This window comes from Suncus etruscus, chromosome 12, assembly GCF_024139225.1.
Source record: "Suncus etruscus isolate mSunEtr1 chromosome 12, mSunEtr1.pri.cur, whole genome shotgun sequence".
Classification (NCBI taxonomy): Eukaryota; Metazoa; Chordata; class Mammalia; order Eulipotyphla; family Soricidae; genus Suncus; species Suncus etruscus.
The window spans coordinates 39232497-39250386 of NC_064859.1; the positions used below are offsets into that span (position 1 = coordinate 39232497).

The 17890-nt window shown below is 39.6% G+C and overlaps 1 protein-coding gene and 1 pseudogene across 1 annotated transcript in view; one reads left to right on the top strand and one right to left on the bottom strand.

The window, feature by feature from the left end:
• The window catches only part of PNPT1 (polyribonucleotide nucleotidyltransferase 1), a 44596-nt gene extending 28670 nt beyond the window's left edge, over nucleotides 1-15926 (top strand). Inside the window, exons 18-28 of the mRNA XM_049784777.1 lie at nucleotides 1370-1423; nucleotides 3930-4036; nucleotides 4350-4421; nucleotides 4685-4748; nucleotides 5888-5971; nucleotides 8280-8363; nucleotides 8933-9039; nucleotides 9125-9180; nucleotides 11328-11406; nucleotides 13069-13116; nucleotides 15644-15926. Of these exons, the coding sequence (XP_049640734.1) occupies nucleotides 1370-1423; nucleotides 3930-4036; nucleotides 4350-4421; nucleotides 4685-4748; nucleotides 5888-5971; nucleotides 8280-8363; nucleotides 8933-9039; nucleotides 9125-9180; nucleotides 11328-11406; nucleotides 13069-13116; nucleotides 15644-15802 (914 nt within the window). The 3' untranslated portion in view covers nucleotides 15803-15926. The remainder of the gene's footprint in view (nucleotides 1-1369; nucleotides 1424-3929; nucleotides 4037-4349; nucleotides 4422-4684; nucleotides 4749-5887; nucleotides 5972-8279; nucleotides 8364-8932; nucleotides 9040-9124; nucleotides 9181-11327; nucleotides 11407-13068; nucleotides 13117-15643) is intronic.
• On the bottom strand, nucleotides 10508-10580 carry LOC126024908 (uncharacterized; annotated as a pseudogene).
• Nucleotides 15927-17890: the final 1964 nt, after the last annotated feature.

Here is a 17890-nt window from a genome sequence, read left to right on the forward strand (position 1 = left end):
TTTTCCAAGTCTGACTACTTGGGTCAGAGATGTATATACTCTGTAGTGCATACAAGCTCACATATTTGAAGTTCTAGATTCAATCTTAGTTATGCGCACACACACATACACAACAATCACTGGATTTTCTGTTATAGTAAATTTGGGGGTGGAGGGGGTCTACAAACAGCAATGCACAAGAGTTACTCCCAACTCTGCACTCAGAAATTACACCAGGGAGGGGGCCGAGCGGTGGCGCTAGCCTAGAATAGACTGCAGTTTGATCTCCCAGCATCCTATATTGTCCCCCCAAGCCAGGAGCAATTTCTGAGCGCAGGAGTGACCCCAGGTGGAATAATATGTATTTAATCATAGTGTTCGTTCTTAACTAATAATTTGATTTGAAAGCAGGACTATATAATCATTCACTGTGTAGCTGTGAAAATAATTGTTTTGGTTATGTGTCTTTAATTTTTTAAACTATAGAGCGAGGCTGCCTTGGTAAGAAAATGGGCCAAATAATTGGTCTAATAGGTAGAAGATACGTGTCATACAGATGTAAATGGACATTGCAGAGGAAATCTGAGCTAAAAAAAATCCAATTTTAAATGGTTGTATAGTTCTTCAAAGCAGAAGAATTGATATAGCTGACATATCAGATGGCCATAGATACTGATGAAAAGAGTAATAAAGCTCCAAATTTAAACTAAGACTTTCTGATCCTAGGGGGTAACTTTTTTTGTGTGTGTGGTTTTTGGGTCACACTCGGCAGTGCTCAGGGGATACTCCTGGCTGCATGCTCAGAAATTGCTACTAGCAGGCATGGGGGACCATATGGGACGCCGGGATTCGAACTGATGACCTTCAGCATGAAAGGCAAACGCCTTACTCCATGCTACCTCTCCAGCCCCTCTAGGGTGTAACTTGTCTATGACTATCACCCAGTGAGAGAACCAGTACCTTGTATCTTTGCCAACTCGGCAACCAAAGAGGCTTGCTGGTCTTTCTAAGAAGTCCTGAAGCCATTTCTAAGAAGTCTTGAAATCAAAATCTCAATAGCAGTACTGTTTTACTGAAATATCTCTGGTGGTAGAAATTCTGCTACTATGATATTCATTTGAGAGATTGATATATTTCAGCTAAAGTAGCCATGCTAATAATGCTGTTATATTGTGCCAGGCAGATTGATGTATGTTTAAAAAATGTTAATCACATTTCTTAAATATAATTATAGTTATAATTAATACAAAAATATTTTCAGAAAGCTGTAGATTTACAAAGATGATTTAAAAAAATATTTGTGTTGTAAGTGAAATACATTAAGGAAATTCCAGAGTAAGATTTTTTTTAAATGACTATATTATAAAGCAAATATTTTTGTTTGTAATAGGGTCATCTTCTATGGCATCTGCATGCGGTGGAAGTTTAGCATTGATGGATGCAGGTAAAAGAATTATGCTTCAAAACTATTACTGCTTTATCTACACCTGATAGATAGAAAATGCAAAGTTTCTTTAAAATTGGATATTGACAATTTGTAAAGTCAGATTACAATTACCAAGTAACCCAGAGAAAAGACAGTTACATTTGTAGCTTCAACACTAAATACATCTGTTAAAATTCTTAATAGTGATTTATTTTTGTTTGTGTTGGTTTTGGGGCCACATCCGCAGCTCTCGGGAACTCCTGACAGGCTTGGGGACCATAAGGGATGCCGAGAATCGAATCGGGGTCTGACCAGGGTTGGCTGCATGCAAGGCAAACGCCCTACCACTGTGCTATCTCTCCAATCCTTCTTATTATTGATTAAAAGTAGTTTGCTGGGCCAGGGAGATAGCACAGCAGTAGGGTGTTTGCCTTTAAAGGAGCCAATCCAGACGGAAGGTGGTTCGTTTTTTATGTTTTGTTTTATTTTTTTGTTTATTTGGGATACACCCAACAGTGAACCACTGTCGTTCCTGGGTCAGCTGTGCGCAAGGCAAACGGCCTACCACTGTGCTATCTCTGGCCCCCTGGACAGTGGTTCAAATCCTGGCTTCGCATATGGTCCCCCAACCCTGCCAGGAGCAATTTCTGAACACAGCCAGGAGTAACCCCTGAGGGCCACCGAGTATGACCCAAAAATCAAAAAATATATATACAGGGGCCGGAGAGATAGCATGGAGGTAGGGCATTTGCCTTGCATGTAGGACTGTGGTTTGAATCCCGGCATCTCATATGGTCCCCCATGCCTACCAGGGGCGATTTCTGAGCACATAGCCAGGAGTAACCCAGGATGCTGGGGGATCAAACCAAGGTCCATCTTAAGCTATGGAGTGGTGATTTCTGCCAGGGGCGATTTCTGAGCACATAGCCAGGAGTAACCCAGGATGCTGGGGGATCAAACCAAGGTCCATCTTAAGCTATGGAGTGGTGATTTCTGAGCACAGGTGCCAGAGTAACTCCTGAGTGCCTCTGGGTGTGCTCCCCTGCCCAAAAAAAATCTGCCTTAAGTAATAAGTATGTATAACAAATATAAGTCCTTTGATTCAAAAATACCACTTCTAGGAGCCAGAGAAATAATATAGTGTAGATAAGGCTAATGCATTGCACTTAACCAACCTGGATTTGATTCCTAGCATCCCATATGTTCCTAGAGCTTCACCTGGAATGATTTTTGAGCACAGAAACAGGAATAAGCCCTGAGCAGTGATGGGTGTGGTTCAAAAATCATATCACTTTTTGTTGTTTGTTTTAGGGCTATAGAGTCATATCCACTAATGCTCAGGACATACCCCAAGTTCTAGGCTTAGGGATCAAACCTAGGTCTACATAATACAGGGAGGAGTATTATGCAGTCAGTGGAAAGAATAAGTTAAGAGCTTTGTATATTTGGTGTTATATGTCTATCCAGGATGTTTAATCCAAGATTAAATGTTGGAAAAAAACAAGGTGCAGACAGTGAATGTAAAGAAGATAAAATATCTCATACTTGGAAGTTTCTCAGAGTCTACAAAATACCTAATAACTAGTAAATTGAGAGGGTCATTTTCTTCTTTTTTTTTTTTCTCCTCTCCCTTTTTTTTTTTTTTTACTTTTCTTTTTGTTTTGGTTTTTGGTTTGGGGGCCACACCCGGATGTGCTCAGGGGTTACTCCTGGCTATCTGCTCAAAAATAGCTCCTGGCAGGCACGGGGGACCATATGGACGCAGGGATTCAAACCAACCACCTTAGGTCCTGCATCGGCTGCTTGCCGGGCTAACACCACTGTGCTATCTCTCCGGCCCCATACCTTTTTTTTTTTAACTTGATTGATTGATCAGGTGTTACTCCTGGCTCTGCACTCAGAAATTGCCCGTGGCAGGCTAGGAGACCATATGAGTTGCCAGGAACCAGGTCCCTCCTGGTCAGCATCATGCAAGGCAAATGCTCCATCACTGTGCTATCTCTCTGGCCCCCGAGAAGTTCATTTTCTTTAAAAAAAGGAAGCCCTGGTTATTTTTCCCAGAGACAGGCAAACACTAAGAACTGGGTTTTGCTAAGAATAGTGTTAACTAAGAACTCTACTAAATAAGAATGATTGATTTGTTTTATTGGACTTTCTATTTAAGAAGAAATAAAATTAGGTGCCATATTCACACCTCTCCAAATTAGTTTTGATTATTATCAGTTCCGCAGGGGTCCTCAAACTTTTTAAACAGGGGGCCAGTTCACTGCCCCTCAGACCATTGGAGGGTCTGACTATAGTAAAAACAAAACTTATGAACGAATTCTTATGCACACTGCATATATCTTATTTTGCAATGAAGAAACAAAACAGATACAAATACAATTTGTGGCCCGCGGGCCATAGTTCGAGGACCACTGGAACTTTAGAGCATCATTCCTTTACATTAAAATAAATGTTTAAAAGATGATAAATATGATGAATATATATATGTTGAACACAGAAATCTTTTTCTCCATTCTAGGTGTTCCAATTTCATCCGCGGTTGCTGGTGTCGCAATAGGACTAGTCACCAAAACCAATTCGGATAAGGGTGAAATAGAAGATTACCGCTTGCTGACAGATATTCTGGTATGTATATGAACATTTTCAAATTTTAATTGAGAAGATTATATAGGCTCTATAAGCATCCTCTGCATATTTGCCTATTTGGGTTTTTTAGGTAATGAATTAAAAATAAATAGTTTAAGTATCCATCATGACTCACTTTAGGATAATCCTAAATGCTGTACATTGATAGGGGAAAAGATTAAAAAGAAAGGGAGGGGGACCTTCGATTAAAAGTCACAACTTTGAATAGCAATTAAGATAGTCTTAGATATCATAGCATACTTTAAAAGTTTTTTTTCCTGTTCAAAACTCATAATTTGTTCCATTCTTGAAGGGAATTGAAGATTACAACGGTGACATGGATTTCAAGATAGCTGGCACTAATAAAGGAATAACTGCATTACAGGTATTTGTACACCCCTTTTTTTTGGGGTTTTGGTTTTTGGTCACACCCAACAGCACTCAGGGTTTACTCCTGGCTCTGCACTCAGAAATCACCTCTGACAGGCACAGGGGACCATGTGGGATGCCAGGATTTGAACCATCGTCCTTCTGCATGCAAGGCAACTTGCCCTACCTCCATGCTAACTCTCCGGCCCCACCCATTTTATTTTTATGATTAAATTATATTGAGTCATATTTATATAAATTTTTTGCTTCCCGTTTTAGGCTGATATTAAATTGCCTGGAATACCATTAAAAATTGTAATGGAGTCTATTCAGCAAGCCTCGGGTAAGTCAGTGAGTCTAATTTTCCTTTTAGAACTATCTGTTTTATAATGGGAGGAATAATTCCCACTAGGCTTTTTTTTCCCAGTTAGGCTTCTTAAACAAATAGATTAATTTAAAAAATTGCTTTAAGATGAAATGTGCAAATAGACAGATGTAATACAGTGGGGAGATCACTTGCCTTGCAATTGGCAAAACCGGGTTCAATCCCTGGTATCCTTATGGTACCTGCCTAGAGTGACCCTTGTGTAAAATAAGTAGTAATCCCTGAAAACCACAGCTGTTTCCCACCCCCCCCCAGAACAATAAATAATGATATAAATAAAAAACAGGGGTTGAGTATATAGCTTCGGAGAAGATCACTTATCTTGCATGCGTAAAGCCCTGGGTTCAATCCCCAACACTAAGAAAAATTAATAATTTAGATTAAGAACTATTAAATTATTAATTTTAAATATCTTGGGTAAAGAATTAACTTTTAGAGCATATAAATTATCACTACAATAAAACGCTAGTGAAAATATATTTTATACACTAAAGTAATTTAAACCTAGGATTTATGGAAAAGGGAATATAATAGAATTGTCAAGTTAATTGGAATGTGAATTTGTTTTGTTTTGTTTTGTTTGTTTTTGAGGCCACACGCATTGACACTCAGGGGTTACTCCTGGCTATGCGCTCAGAAGTCACTCCCGGCTTGGGGGACCATACGGTCAGTCCTAGGCTAGCACTCACAAGGCAGACACCTTACCTCTAGCACCACCGCGCCAGCCCCAGAATGTGAAATTTTATTATTGAACAGAAGAGTTTGTATTTTCTTGCATAAAGTTAAGAGTGAAGAAGTAGGGGCCAGAGCAATAACACAGCAGTAGGGCGTTTTACTTTGCATGCTGCTGACTGAGGTTCAATCTCAGAATCCCATATAATCCTCCAGAGCAATGCCAGGAGTAACCCATGAGCACCACTGGGTGTAGTCCAAAAAACAAACACAAAACAAAACAAAAAAGAGTTAGGCAGTGACATATATCAGGTCCTAGGGTTTTGATTCCCAGCTACACCCCTACAAAAGAAAATCTTAAGGTTGCTGCCATTAGCTGATTATACTTATGTAATAATGATTTTTATTATGTTTTACCTCTTTAGTAGCAAAAAGGGAGATACTACAGATTATGAACAAAACTATTTCAAAACCTCGAGCATCTAGAAAAGAAAATGGACCGGTTGTAGGTAATAAATTATTAACTAATACATATTTCAAATAAAGAAAGCCTTAGTATATGACATTATAATGCTATTTCAATTTTGGGGGGGATTTTTATACCACAACTGGTGACACTCAGTAGTTACTTCTGGCTCTGCGCTCAGAAATCGCTCCTGGATTGGGGGATCATATGAGGGATCAAACAACGGTCCATCAGGGGCTGGCGAGGTGGCGCTAGAGGTAAGGTGTCTGCCTTGCAAGCGCTAGCCAAGGATCAGGACCGTGGTTCAATCCCCCGGCGTCCCATATGGTTCCCCCAAGCCAGGGGCAATTTCTGAGCACTTAGCCAGGAGTAACCTCTGAGCATCAAAAGGGTGTGGCCCGTAAAACCAAAAAAATAAAAAAAAATAAATAAACAACGGTCCATCCTGGGTCAGCCGCATACAAGACAAATGCCCTACTGCTGCGCTAATGCTCCAGCCCACAAATTGCAAACAATAATATACAAGTACTTGTATATTGATATTGGTGTGTCTTGAAACTGCCCTCCCCTATTTTTCTGATGTTTATTTCATGTTCTGCCATCTTCTATTCCTCTTTGTTCCCATCATTTTATCAATTTCTTAGCACTGTGGAGATTTGGGTTTTTTTTGGTTTTTGGGTTTTCGTTTTTGTTTTTGTTTTTGTTTTTTGTTTTTTTTTTGGTTTGATTTGGTTTGGTTTTAGGGTCACACCCAGCAGCGCTCAGGGGTTCCTCTTGGCTCTATGCTCAGAAATCACTCCTGGCAGGCTCAGGGGACCATATGGGATGCTGGGATTCGAACCTCCCTCCTTGTGCACGCAAGGCAAGCGCTCTACCACCATGCTATCTCTCCAGCCCCCATTATACAAGTACTTTTATAGTTAAAATAGTTGGTGGAGGGGCCAGAGAGATAGCATGGAGGTAAGGTGTTTGCCTTTCATGCAGGAGGTCATCGGTTCAAATCCCGGTGTACCATATGGTCTCCCTGCCTGCCAGGAGCAATGTCTGAGTCTGGAGCCAGGAATAACCCCTGAGCACTGCTGGGTGTGACCCAAAAACTACAAAAAAAAAAATAGTTGGTGGAGGGGTTGGAGAGATAGCATGGAAGTAGAATGTATGCCTTGCATGCAGAAGGATAGAGGTTCAAATCCCAGCATCCCATATGGTCCCCCGAGCCTGCCAGGAGTGATTTCTGAGCATAGAGCCAGGAGGAAACCCTGAGCGCTGCTGGGTGTGACCCAAAAACTAAAAAAAAAATGGTGGAATGAGATTGTTTTTGTGGGTTTTTATTTTTATTAAGAGACTGTGATTTCAGCAGTAGGGCTTTTGCCTTGCATGCACCCTGTCAGGGAAGGACACGTTTTGATTCCTGACATCCCATATGGTCCCCTAGCCTGCCAGGGGCAATTTCTGATCACAGAGCCAGGAGTAACCTCTCTGAGTGCTACTGGATGTGGCCCAAAAATCAATCAATTGGGATTCAGAAAAAAAAAAGTCAATCAATAAATAAAAAGACTGTGATTTACAAAGTTATGCATAATAGACTTTCAGGCATACAAATAACCAGTACAAATCCTACCATCAGTATCAACTTCCTTCCATGTCTGTCCTCCAGGATCTCTCCCTTTCCCCAGGAAGGTGGGATAGTTTTAGAGAGCAATTTTTTTTTTTTTTTTGCAATTTTTTTCTTTTTTTTTTTGAAGAAAAAAAAACCTTGATTGACTGATTGGTTGTTAGGCCGCACCCAGAGATGCTCAGGGGTTATTTCTGGCTCTGCACTCAGAAATCGTTCCTGGCAGGCTGGGGGACCATATGGGATGCAGGAAATCGAATGGGATCCCTCCCTGGTCAGCCTCATGCAAGGCAAATGCCCTATTGATGTGCTATCTCTCTGGCCCCTCTTTTTATTTTATTTTTTTTTTTATTTTAGACTTGAGAACTTTCAGTATCTTTAATCAAGTGAGACACTTTCACAATGAAGTAACTTTTTTTTTTTTTTTTTTTTGGTTTTTGGTTTTTGGGCCACACCCGGCAGTGCTTAGGTGGCTATCTGGCTATCCTGGCTATCTGCTCAGAAATAGCTCCTGGCAGGCACGGGGGACCATATGGGACACCGGGATTTGAACCAACCACCTTAGGTCCTGGGTTGGCTGTTTGCAAGGCAGACGCCGCTGTGCTGTCTCTCCGGCCCGACAATGAAATAACATTTAATGTAACAAAAATAAAATCTGACATGTTCCAAAGTTCAGAAGTCATATACATTTGAACTATTTGTTTTCATTATTAATATTCTACTTTGTACTACATTTTAGAAACTGTTCAAGTTCCATTATCAAAACGAGGGAAATTTGTTGGACCAGGGGGATATAATTTAAAAAAGCTTCAGGCTGAAACGGGTAAGAGTTTTATGTAGTTTCAATATTTTTACTTAAAACTAGGTCACATGAGATTGCCATTTTATTTATTTACATTGACATTTCTTTACATTTTCTGTATGCTTTTTAATACTACAGCAAATGATCACCTTTAATTATATTCAAGTCATATAGCCTAGAATTATCATCGTGTTTTGTTGTCACATTTTAAATTCAGACATTCAGGAAAACATTTTGTTTTTCAGTATAAAGGAATTTTGCTTTAATTTTATCTTACAATGTACATTAGTTTTATGTATCACTATTATTTTTCTCTTGATTCTTTAAGTTGTGTGTAGAAATAGTATGTTTCATTTGGTTTTATCTAGAAATAATCTTTGGGTTAGTTGATTGATACCAGCTTTGAAGTTATTGAAGGAAAGGCAGAAGCTCCATCATTGGTTGTAGACTTTTCTTTAGCTTGAGAAACTAATAGGTTTGTTGCTTATCATCTTTTTGACATTCTAAAATATAAACAGTGAAAGAAGAAAAGGTATTCTCCACTAGAGTAAGCAATTTAACTTCAATATGTCAAATTATCTATTTTAAAGGAGTAACAGTTAGTCAGGTGGATGAAGAAACATTTTCTGTATTTGCCCCAACACCCAGTGCTATGCACGAAGCAAAAGACTTCATTACTGAAATCTGCAAGGATGATGTAAGTTTAGATTTTTAGTGGTCACTTTTTCGACTTTTTATTGCTGTTTTCTTTATTAATCTGATGGTTTACTTTATACTTACAGCAAGAACAGCAGTTAGAATTCGGAGCAGTGTATACCGCCACAATAACTGAAATTAGGTAATAAATATGCTGTACTAAGTTTTTGTTTTGGGAACCACATCCATTGGTACTTAAGTTCTGTTCCTACCCCAATGTTCCGGGGTCATTCCTTGCAACTTGGGGACCATATGGTGCCATGTATAAAAACTGGGCATGCAGATCTTGTGCTCCATTCTGTTAAGCTACATCTCTGGTCCTGCTGTGTTGATTTTTATAAATTGATATTACAAGTCTACACTAATCTTTACATAGCATTTTATAAATTTGTATATGCTTCTATTATAATTATACTGATAGTTGATTTAAAAATAATTTTTAATGAGGGGCCAGAGAGATAGCACAGTGGTAGGGCCTTTGCACGCAGCTGACCCAGGACACCCAGAATCCCATAACGTCCCCTGTGCCTGCCAGGAGCAGTTTCTGAGCGCCGCCAAGTGTGATCCAAAAAAACAAAAATTTTGATGAATTGTTTTTTGTATTGTTTTGTTTTGTTTTGTTTGGGGTTTTTTTTTTTTTTTTTTTTTTTTTTGGTTTTTGGGCCACACCCGGTGACGCTCAGGGGTTACTCCTGGCTATGCGCTCAGAAGTCGCTTGGGGGACCATATGGGACGCCGGGGGATCGAACCGCGGTCCGTCCTAGGCTAGCACAGGCAAGGCAGGCACCTTACCTCTAGCGCCACCGCCTGGCCCCTTGTATTGTTTTTTTTAACAAATCTACTTTGTCTACTTTAATTGTCTCAAAATCAAAATAGCCCAAATGAAGCTTAATAGTGTTACTTTTCTTTTTTCCTTCTTGTTTTTGTTTTTGGGCCACATCCAGCAATATTCAGGGGTTACTCCTATCTCTGCTCTAATTGCTCTTTCAGTGCTCCAGGACCAAAAGGGATACTGGAGATCAAACCCAGGTTAGCTGAGTACAAGACAAGCACCCTTCAATACACACTGTATTATTGCTCTGGCCTTAACTTGTATTGTTTTGGGGCCACACACGGGTTAGCTGCATGCAAGATAGTCCCTCTTACAATCTTTTTGCACCCAGAAAATCTCTTAAGAAAAAGTGTTCACACAGATACCATGATTGTTTAAAGCCATTTAAAATAAACAATAAAAGGCAATAAGATCATTTGTTTACTATCATAGGTGAAAATTAAGATCTGGAATGCCTTACTTTTACAGATGAAGAAAATAGGAAAAAAAAATTTAAGTGGTAACATTCCTTGAGGTTTTAAACTTAATTTTTCCATTACTCTTACCAAAAAAAAAAAGCCAAAGTTGTATAATCTAAGAGACTTGCGTAACTCGGCAGTAATCATTTCCCTAGAAGAAATTTTCATTAAGTGTCATACACCAGTCATATCCTGTTAGTCAAGAATGGCAGCATAAATACATATCATTTCTATCATAGTCTAAGACTAACAGGCAGGAGGTAGTAGAAAAGTTTTGATGAAACATGCTCCCCATTTTATCTAATACTTTGCATTAAACTACTACCTAATTGGGTACTGATAATTCTATACTTTTTAAAACTGATTTTTGCTTTAGGGACTACATCCAGCAATGCTCAGGGACTATCGTGGTCACTGCACTCAGGAATGAGTCTTAGCTGAGCTCAGGGACTATGTGTGGTACTCAGGATTGAATCATTTGCAAGACAATACTTTAATTCTTCGACAATCTCTCCAGCCCCCTTTACATTACTTCAAAATATTTCAACTTTTTTTTTTTTTTTTTGGAAAATATAGAAAGAAATACAGGGGAAATCCTATATTTGTAAAGCCTTTTACTACAGACCTCATTAAATATGAGGTCTTGTTTAATAATTATAGGATATGTTTTCATTTGAATAAACTAAGTATTCTTATTATGTTATCCTATTTTATATATTTGCATACTTTATAAAACCTCTTCCCAGGGGCTGCAGCAATAGTACAGCAGGAAGGGCACTTCCTTTGCAGCTAATCCAGGTTCAATCCTGTCACTCCATATAGTCCCCCACGCTCCTCCAGGTGTGACCCCAACAACCAACCAAAGAGCCATTATCCTGTAGGATTTCTTTTTTTTCCTTTTATTACTTTGTTGTTATGAAAACATAGTCATAGTTTGCTTATAATTAGCTATGCAGAATGCATCTTTTTTCAATGAGGTTCATTTCTTTTGTTTTATAGAGACACTGGAGTAATGGTTAAACTGTATCCAAATATGACTGCAGTACTACTTCATAACACACAGCTTGATCAACGAAAGGTAAAAACTGATTTTTTAAACTGCTTTAAAATAAATGTAGTGACATTTCCTAGTACATTTTTTCCATGAAAAAATAACAGATGCAATTGACAAATATGTACTGCTGATAGATTGTTTTTTGATGAAACACTTGTCCGGAGGCAAAGTAATAACTAAAACAAAACTGCAATTTTCAAAACAGATAGGGCACTTGCTTTCTAATCAGTCAGCCTACGTTTAGTCTCTCATCTCATATGATCCCAGTGCCTCCAGATGTAATGCCTGAGTGTTACCAGGTGTGACTCCAAAATAAAACAAAACACAAGTTACTAAAAATATGTAGCTTTTTAGCCATGTTTACCTGATTTTCTTGACCAGAATAATTACAAATCATTTCTTTTTTTTTTTTTTTTTTGGTTTTTGGTTTTTGGTTTTTGGGTCACACCCGGCAGTGCTCAGGGGTTACTCTTGGTTCCATGCTCAGAAATCACTCCTGGCAGGCTCGGGGGACTGTATGGGATGCCTGGAATCGAACCCAAGTCCATCATGGTCAGGCCACGTGCAAGGCAAATGCTCTACCGATGTGCTATCTCTCCGGCCCCATGCTTAGGGTTCTGTGCTACAAAACATTTGCTTTACTACCTTTCTCATCCAATACAAAACAAAATTTGAAACAAATTAAATGATTGTGTTTATGGTATTGATGAAACAAATTATATAATTTGAATACTTAATTGTAATGTTTCACTTACTGGTATGAAAAAAATATCCTCAACATATTATTAAAAAATTGAATATTTGGGCCCGGAGAGATAGCACAGCGGCGTTTGCCTTGCAAGCAGCCGATCCAGGACCAAAGGTGGTTGGTTCGAATCCCGGTGTCCCATATGGTCCCCCGTGCCTGCCAGGAGCTATTTCTGAGCAGACAGCCAGGAGTAACCCCTGAGCAACGCCGGGTGTGGCCCAAAAACAAAAAAAAAAAAAGAATTGAATATTTTATTTGGAGGGTTATTAAGGTACACTTGACTGTACTCAGTGGTTACTCCCAGTGATACCATTGTTACTCATGATTATGTGGTGCAAATGCCAAGAACTAAAACTGGATTGCTACAGTCAAAGTATTCACTGCAGTCCTTTAAACTGTAACCAGCTGTTAATCAACATATTGGGGGACATTGGGTCTGGTCAGCCTTGTGCAAGGCAAGTGCCCTGCCCCATTATACATCTCTCCATCCCCCTATGATCCACTATTTTTTTTTTTTTTTTTTTTGGTTTTTGGTTTTTGGGCCACACCCGGCGTTGCTCAGGGGTTACTCCTGGCTGTCTGCTCAGAAATTGCTCCTGGCAGGCACGGGAGACCATATGGGACACCGGGATTCGAACCAACCACCTTTGGTCCTGGATTGGCTGCTTGCAAGGCAAACGCCGCTGTGTTATCTCTCCGGGCCCGTGGTCCACTTTTATAGTGCAATACACCACACTAAAGATACTTATAATAGTTTTCTCCAACAGGGATTATAAATTTTTACTTTCATCTAAAGATTTCTGTATTAGTCTTTATAACTAATAGATTATAAACAGAAGAATCAGTAACACTTTTCTGCTTAGGAAAAATGTATGCTAACACAACTTTGGTAATTTAGTAATTATGCACAACTAATAAATTATACTATTTTCTTTTAGATAAAACATCCCACTGCTCTAGGATTAGAAGTTGGACAAGAAATTCAGGTACTTTATATTCAACCTAAACCTTTTTTTTGTTTTTTTGTTTTTTGTGGTTTTTGGGTCACACCCGGCAGTGCTCAGGGGTTATTCCTGGCTCCGTGCTCAGAAATTGCTCCTGGCAGGCACGGGGGACCATATGGGACGCCGGGATTCGAACCGATGACCTTCTGCATGAAAGGCAAACGCCTTACCTCCATGCTATCTCTCCGGCCCCTCAACCTAAACCTTTAACTGTATGTTATACTGTTATCTGAAATTAAGTTTTAAAAAGTTTAGCTTTCTGGGCCCGGAGAGATAGCACAGCGGCGTTTGCCTTGCAAGCGGCCGATCCAGGACCAAAGGTGGTTGGTTCGAATCCCGGTGTCCCATATGGTCCCCGTGCCTGCCAGGAGCTATTTCTGAGCAGACAGCCAGGAGTAACCCCTGAGCACTGCCGGGTGCGGCCCAAAAACCAAAAAAAAAAAAAGTTTAGCTTTCTTTTCTACACCCGGTGGCACTCAGGGGTTACTCCTGTCTCTGTGCTCAGAAGTCACTTCTGGCAGGCTTGGGGGACCATTATGGGATGGGGATGCTAGGAATTGAACCAGGGTTTGTCCTGTTTTGGCCATGTGCAAAGCAATCGCCTCACCACTGCTATTGCTTCAGCCCCTTAACTTTCTTTGTGTGTGTGTGTGTGTGTGTGTGTGTGTGTGTGTGTGTGTGTGTGTGTGTGTGTGTGTGTGTGTGTGTGTGTGTGGTTTTCGGGTCACACCCGACAGTGCTCAGGGATTATTCCTGGCTCCAGGCTCAGAAATTGCTCCTGGCAGGCATGGGGGACCATATGGGACACCGGGATTCAAACCGATGACCTCCTGCATGAAAGGCAAACGCCTGCCCCTGAACTTACTTTCAACAGAGAACTTAACATATACCTTTGATTGTAGTCTGTGTGGGGGGAGGGGTTGTAATTTAATGTGCAACCCTGAAGATTCATTAAGGACTTATGAGGATTCTTTTCATCTAGGAAGTTAGGAACTTAAAGTTTTGCTAGGATAATAGTCACCTTCAAAAATTTTAAAATACGTTAACTTAATAGTGAAGTTATTGATTGGTTACTGTAAAATTCATGATTTGGATATATGTGATATTGCTATTAGATCTTAAATCCATGACTTGAGCACCCCGGAAATATAACTTTGTAAAAGGCTCAGAACACATCATTGAAGATTTAAGACTTTGATTCTCCATTGGTTGGCACAAAAAACGTTTTTTAAACTTGAGTCTAGAAAGAAAGTATAGCAGGTAAAGTACCTTACCTTGCACATATCAGTCCCAGTTGGATTCCTGGCATCCATATAATCTCCCAAAGCCCATGAGGTAAAATCCCATACAGCTGAGCCAGGAGTAAACCATGAGCATAGCTGGGTATGACACGGAAGCAAACAAAAAGTTTTGAGCTTGATAAAAATCCTGTTTTTCAGTTCTAGTTATTTTTTAATGTGAATGAATGAAATGAACTTTAATATGAATGAATTTATGAATGAATGAATGAAAGACATATTAGGGATTTTATTTAATCATATCACATTCTCTTCCACATTATCCCTTAACCTATAACATGGGCTATTAAGTCTTTTTATTCTCATTCTGTAGTTCTGTTGTCCAGATATTCAAACTATTATATTTTCAATATATATATTTCAATCAGCCTTAGAGTCGGGCTGATTTAAGTATAATTTTGTATTGCCCCTAATAGAATTAGGCTCCAGACACCCTTGACTAGAATTATATACCAGGGCTTCAGTATAAGTACTTGACCTGTAAAAAAAAACGTAAGGTATGAAAAAATCTAACCAATTATAAAATGACCCTGATCTTTTCATTATTTTTCCATAATCACTGTTTAGCCAAATTATATTTATTAGCATATACCTCCACTTAGCACTGAACTATTCTTTCCGTGAACAAATAAAATCTATTCCCCTTTGTTTATATGGAGTAATTTTTTTTTTATAATATCTCTATTTAAGCACTATGATTATAAACATGTTTGTGGTTGGGTTTCAGTCATAAAAAAGAACACCCCTTGGGGCTGGAGTGGTGGCGCAGCAGTAGGGCGTTTGCCATGCAGGTGGCTGACCTAGAACAGATCACTGTTTAATCCCCGCGTGAGCGCGCCGCCCCCCCCCCCCCCCAGCGTCTCATATGGTCCCCCAAGCCAGGAGTGATTTCTGAGTACATAACCAGGAGTAATCCCTGAGCATCACCGAGTATGGCCCAAAACCAAAAAAAGAGAGAGAGAGGGAGAAAGAAGAAAAGAACACCACCCACCCTTCACATGTGCAACCTTACCACTACCAGTGCTTCCCTTCTCCTTGTTCTCCCCTGGGTTCTAGATTGGCATTTTATTTCTCTCACTCATTACCATTGTCATGATAGTTGTTAGTTATTTCTCTAACTGCACTCACCACTATATATGAAATTATTTCAATATTTTCATTTAGATGCCATTTGTTGTATTATAACATTATATTTCTTTCTCTAATCACAGGTGAAATATTTTGGACGTGATCCAGCTGATGGAAGAATGAGGCTTTCTCGTAAGGTCCTCCAGTCTCCAGCTACAACTGTTGTCAAAACTCTTAATGACAGAAGTAGCATTGTAATGGGAGAATCTATTTCACAGTCATCCTCTAATTCCTCTTCATGATTTTTAAGAGAATTCTAGAGTGACACTTTGTAGGACAAAATTTCAGTAGTGTCTAATATATAAATATATATGTAATGTAAATATGTTCTAATCATTTGTATTAAAATGCTCATTTTACATGTGCCATTTTTAGTTTTATTTTAAGTAACCTATTTCTTTTCTTATTTACTTACAAAATCAACTATTATTAAAAGTGACCCACTTACACATGTTAGAAAAGATTACTTACTCTGTGTTTCTGAGATAACAAAGAAAACTAAATTTGCTATAATGGCTCTCCTCCTACATATATTACTACCCCCTTTATATGTAGTAGTGTCCGATTATTCTTAATTATGTATGATTCACATCTTACTCTAATAGCTTTACTTCAGTCCCAGTGTAAGAGGTTAAGAGAGCTAATTTGATTTATTTTTAATGACAGCCACCTTTCAGAATAAAAAAACTATAGTGAAGTAAATATTGTAATTAAGATTCTAACTTGAATGAAGTTCAGTTCTCAAATTTAGAAGGATTTCTAAAGGATAGAAAATAACTTACACAGGGGCCGGAGAGATAGCATGGAGGTAAGGCGTTTGCCTTTCATGCAGGAGGTCATCGGTTCGAATCCCGGCATCCCATATGGTTCCTCATGCCTGCCAGGAGCAATTTCTGAGCCTGGAGCCAGGAATAACCCCTGAGCACTGCCGGGTGTGACCCAAAAACCACGAAGAAAAAAGAAAGAAAAGAACTTACACATTAAATCAGTCTGACCTTTTATTGGTGGCAGTTGGTTTGGAGGCCACACATAGCAGTACTTGGGTTACTCCTCGCTCTGCACTCAGAAATTGCTCCTGGCAAGCTCAAGGGACTATATGGGATGCCTGAGATCCAACCTGGGTCTGTCCTGGGTCATCCACGTTCAAGGCAAACACCCTATTGCTGTGCTATCGCTCCAGCCCCAGTTAGGTGTATTTTTCTTTAAATCATGGAGAAATCAGCATTCTCTCTCTCTTGCCAACCCACCCTCCTCTCATTTCTCTCCCACACCCAGCTGCATTCAGAGTTTACTTTTGACTATACACTCTAGGACTGCTCCTGATAGAACTTGAGGGACTGACTATATGTAGTACCAAATAGGCCATGTACAAGGCAAGTGCCCTACTCACTGTTCTATCTTTCTGGTCTCAAAGGAATCAGTTTTTTAGTTAATAAATGAAACAGTCATGTAGAGACTACTGATATTAGTATTGGCTATAAGACTTTCATTACTATCCCTTAATAATCAGTGTTTAATTCCATCTAAAAGTAAATAGCACAGCCAAAATGTAGACCAAATAGCTGGAGTATTTGCTTTTGATACAGAAGGCTTGAGTCAAACCCCCAACGCCATATAGATTCCCCTGAGCTCCAAGTGATCCCTGAGCACAGAACTAGAAGTAAGCCTTAAGATTGCAATTGACCAAAAACAAAAAATATTATGTCAGTATTTTTCTCAGTTTAGTTCATACAAGTCCACAGCAGTCAACCTTATGTTGACAGGCACTATTATGAATGCAGAAGTGGGGCCAGAGAGATAGCACAGCAGTAGGCTATTTGCCTTGCATGCAGCAGACCTAGGACTGCTAGAGATTAGGATCCCATAAGGTTCCCCGAGCCTGCCATGAGCGATTTCTGAGCACAGAGCCAGGAATAACCCCTGAGCACTGCTGGGTGTGGCCCAAAAAATAAAAATGCAGAAGTTACATAAGTAAACAAAGTTCATTGTTCACAGTCCAGTAGATGAAATTAACAGTATATAATGTGTTAGGCCATTATGAGTTCTTTAAAGAAGGGCCGGCGTGGTGGCGCCGTGGTTTGATCCCCCGGTGTCCCATATGGTCTCCCAAGCCAGGAGCGACCCCTGAGCATTACCAGGTGTGGCCCAAAAAACAAAAAAAAAATGAGTAAAGAAAACTTCACAAGGGTGAAAAACATTGTATACAGTGTGTTAGGTGCTTGCCTTGCACCTAGCCAACCCAGGCTCAGTCTCCAGCACCACATATGATTGGTCCCCTAAGTCCCACCAGGAGTTACCTCTGAGCAGAAAGCCTGGAGTAAACTCAGCAC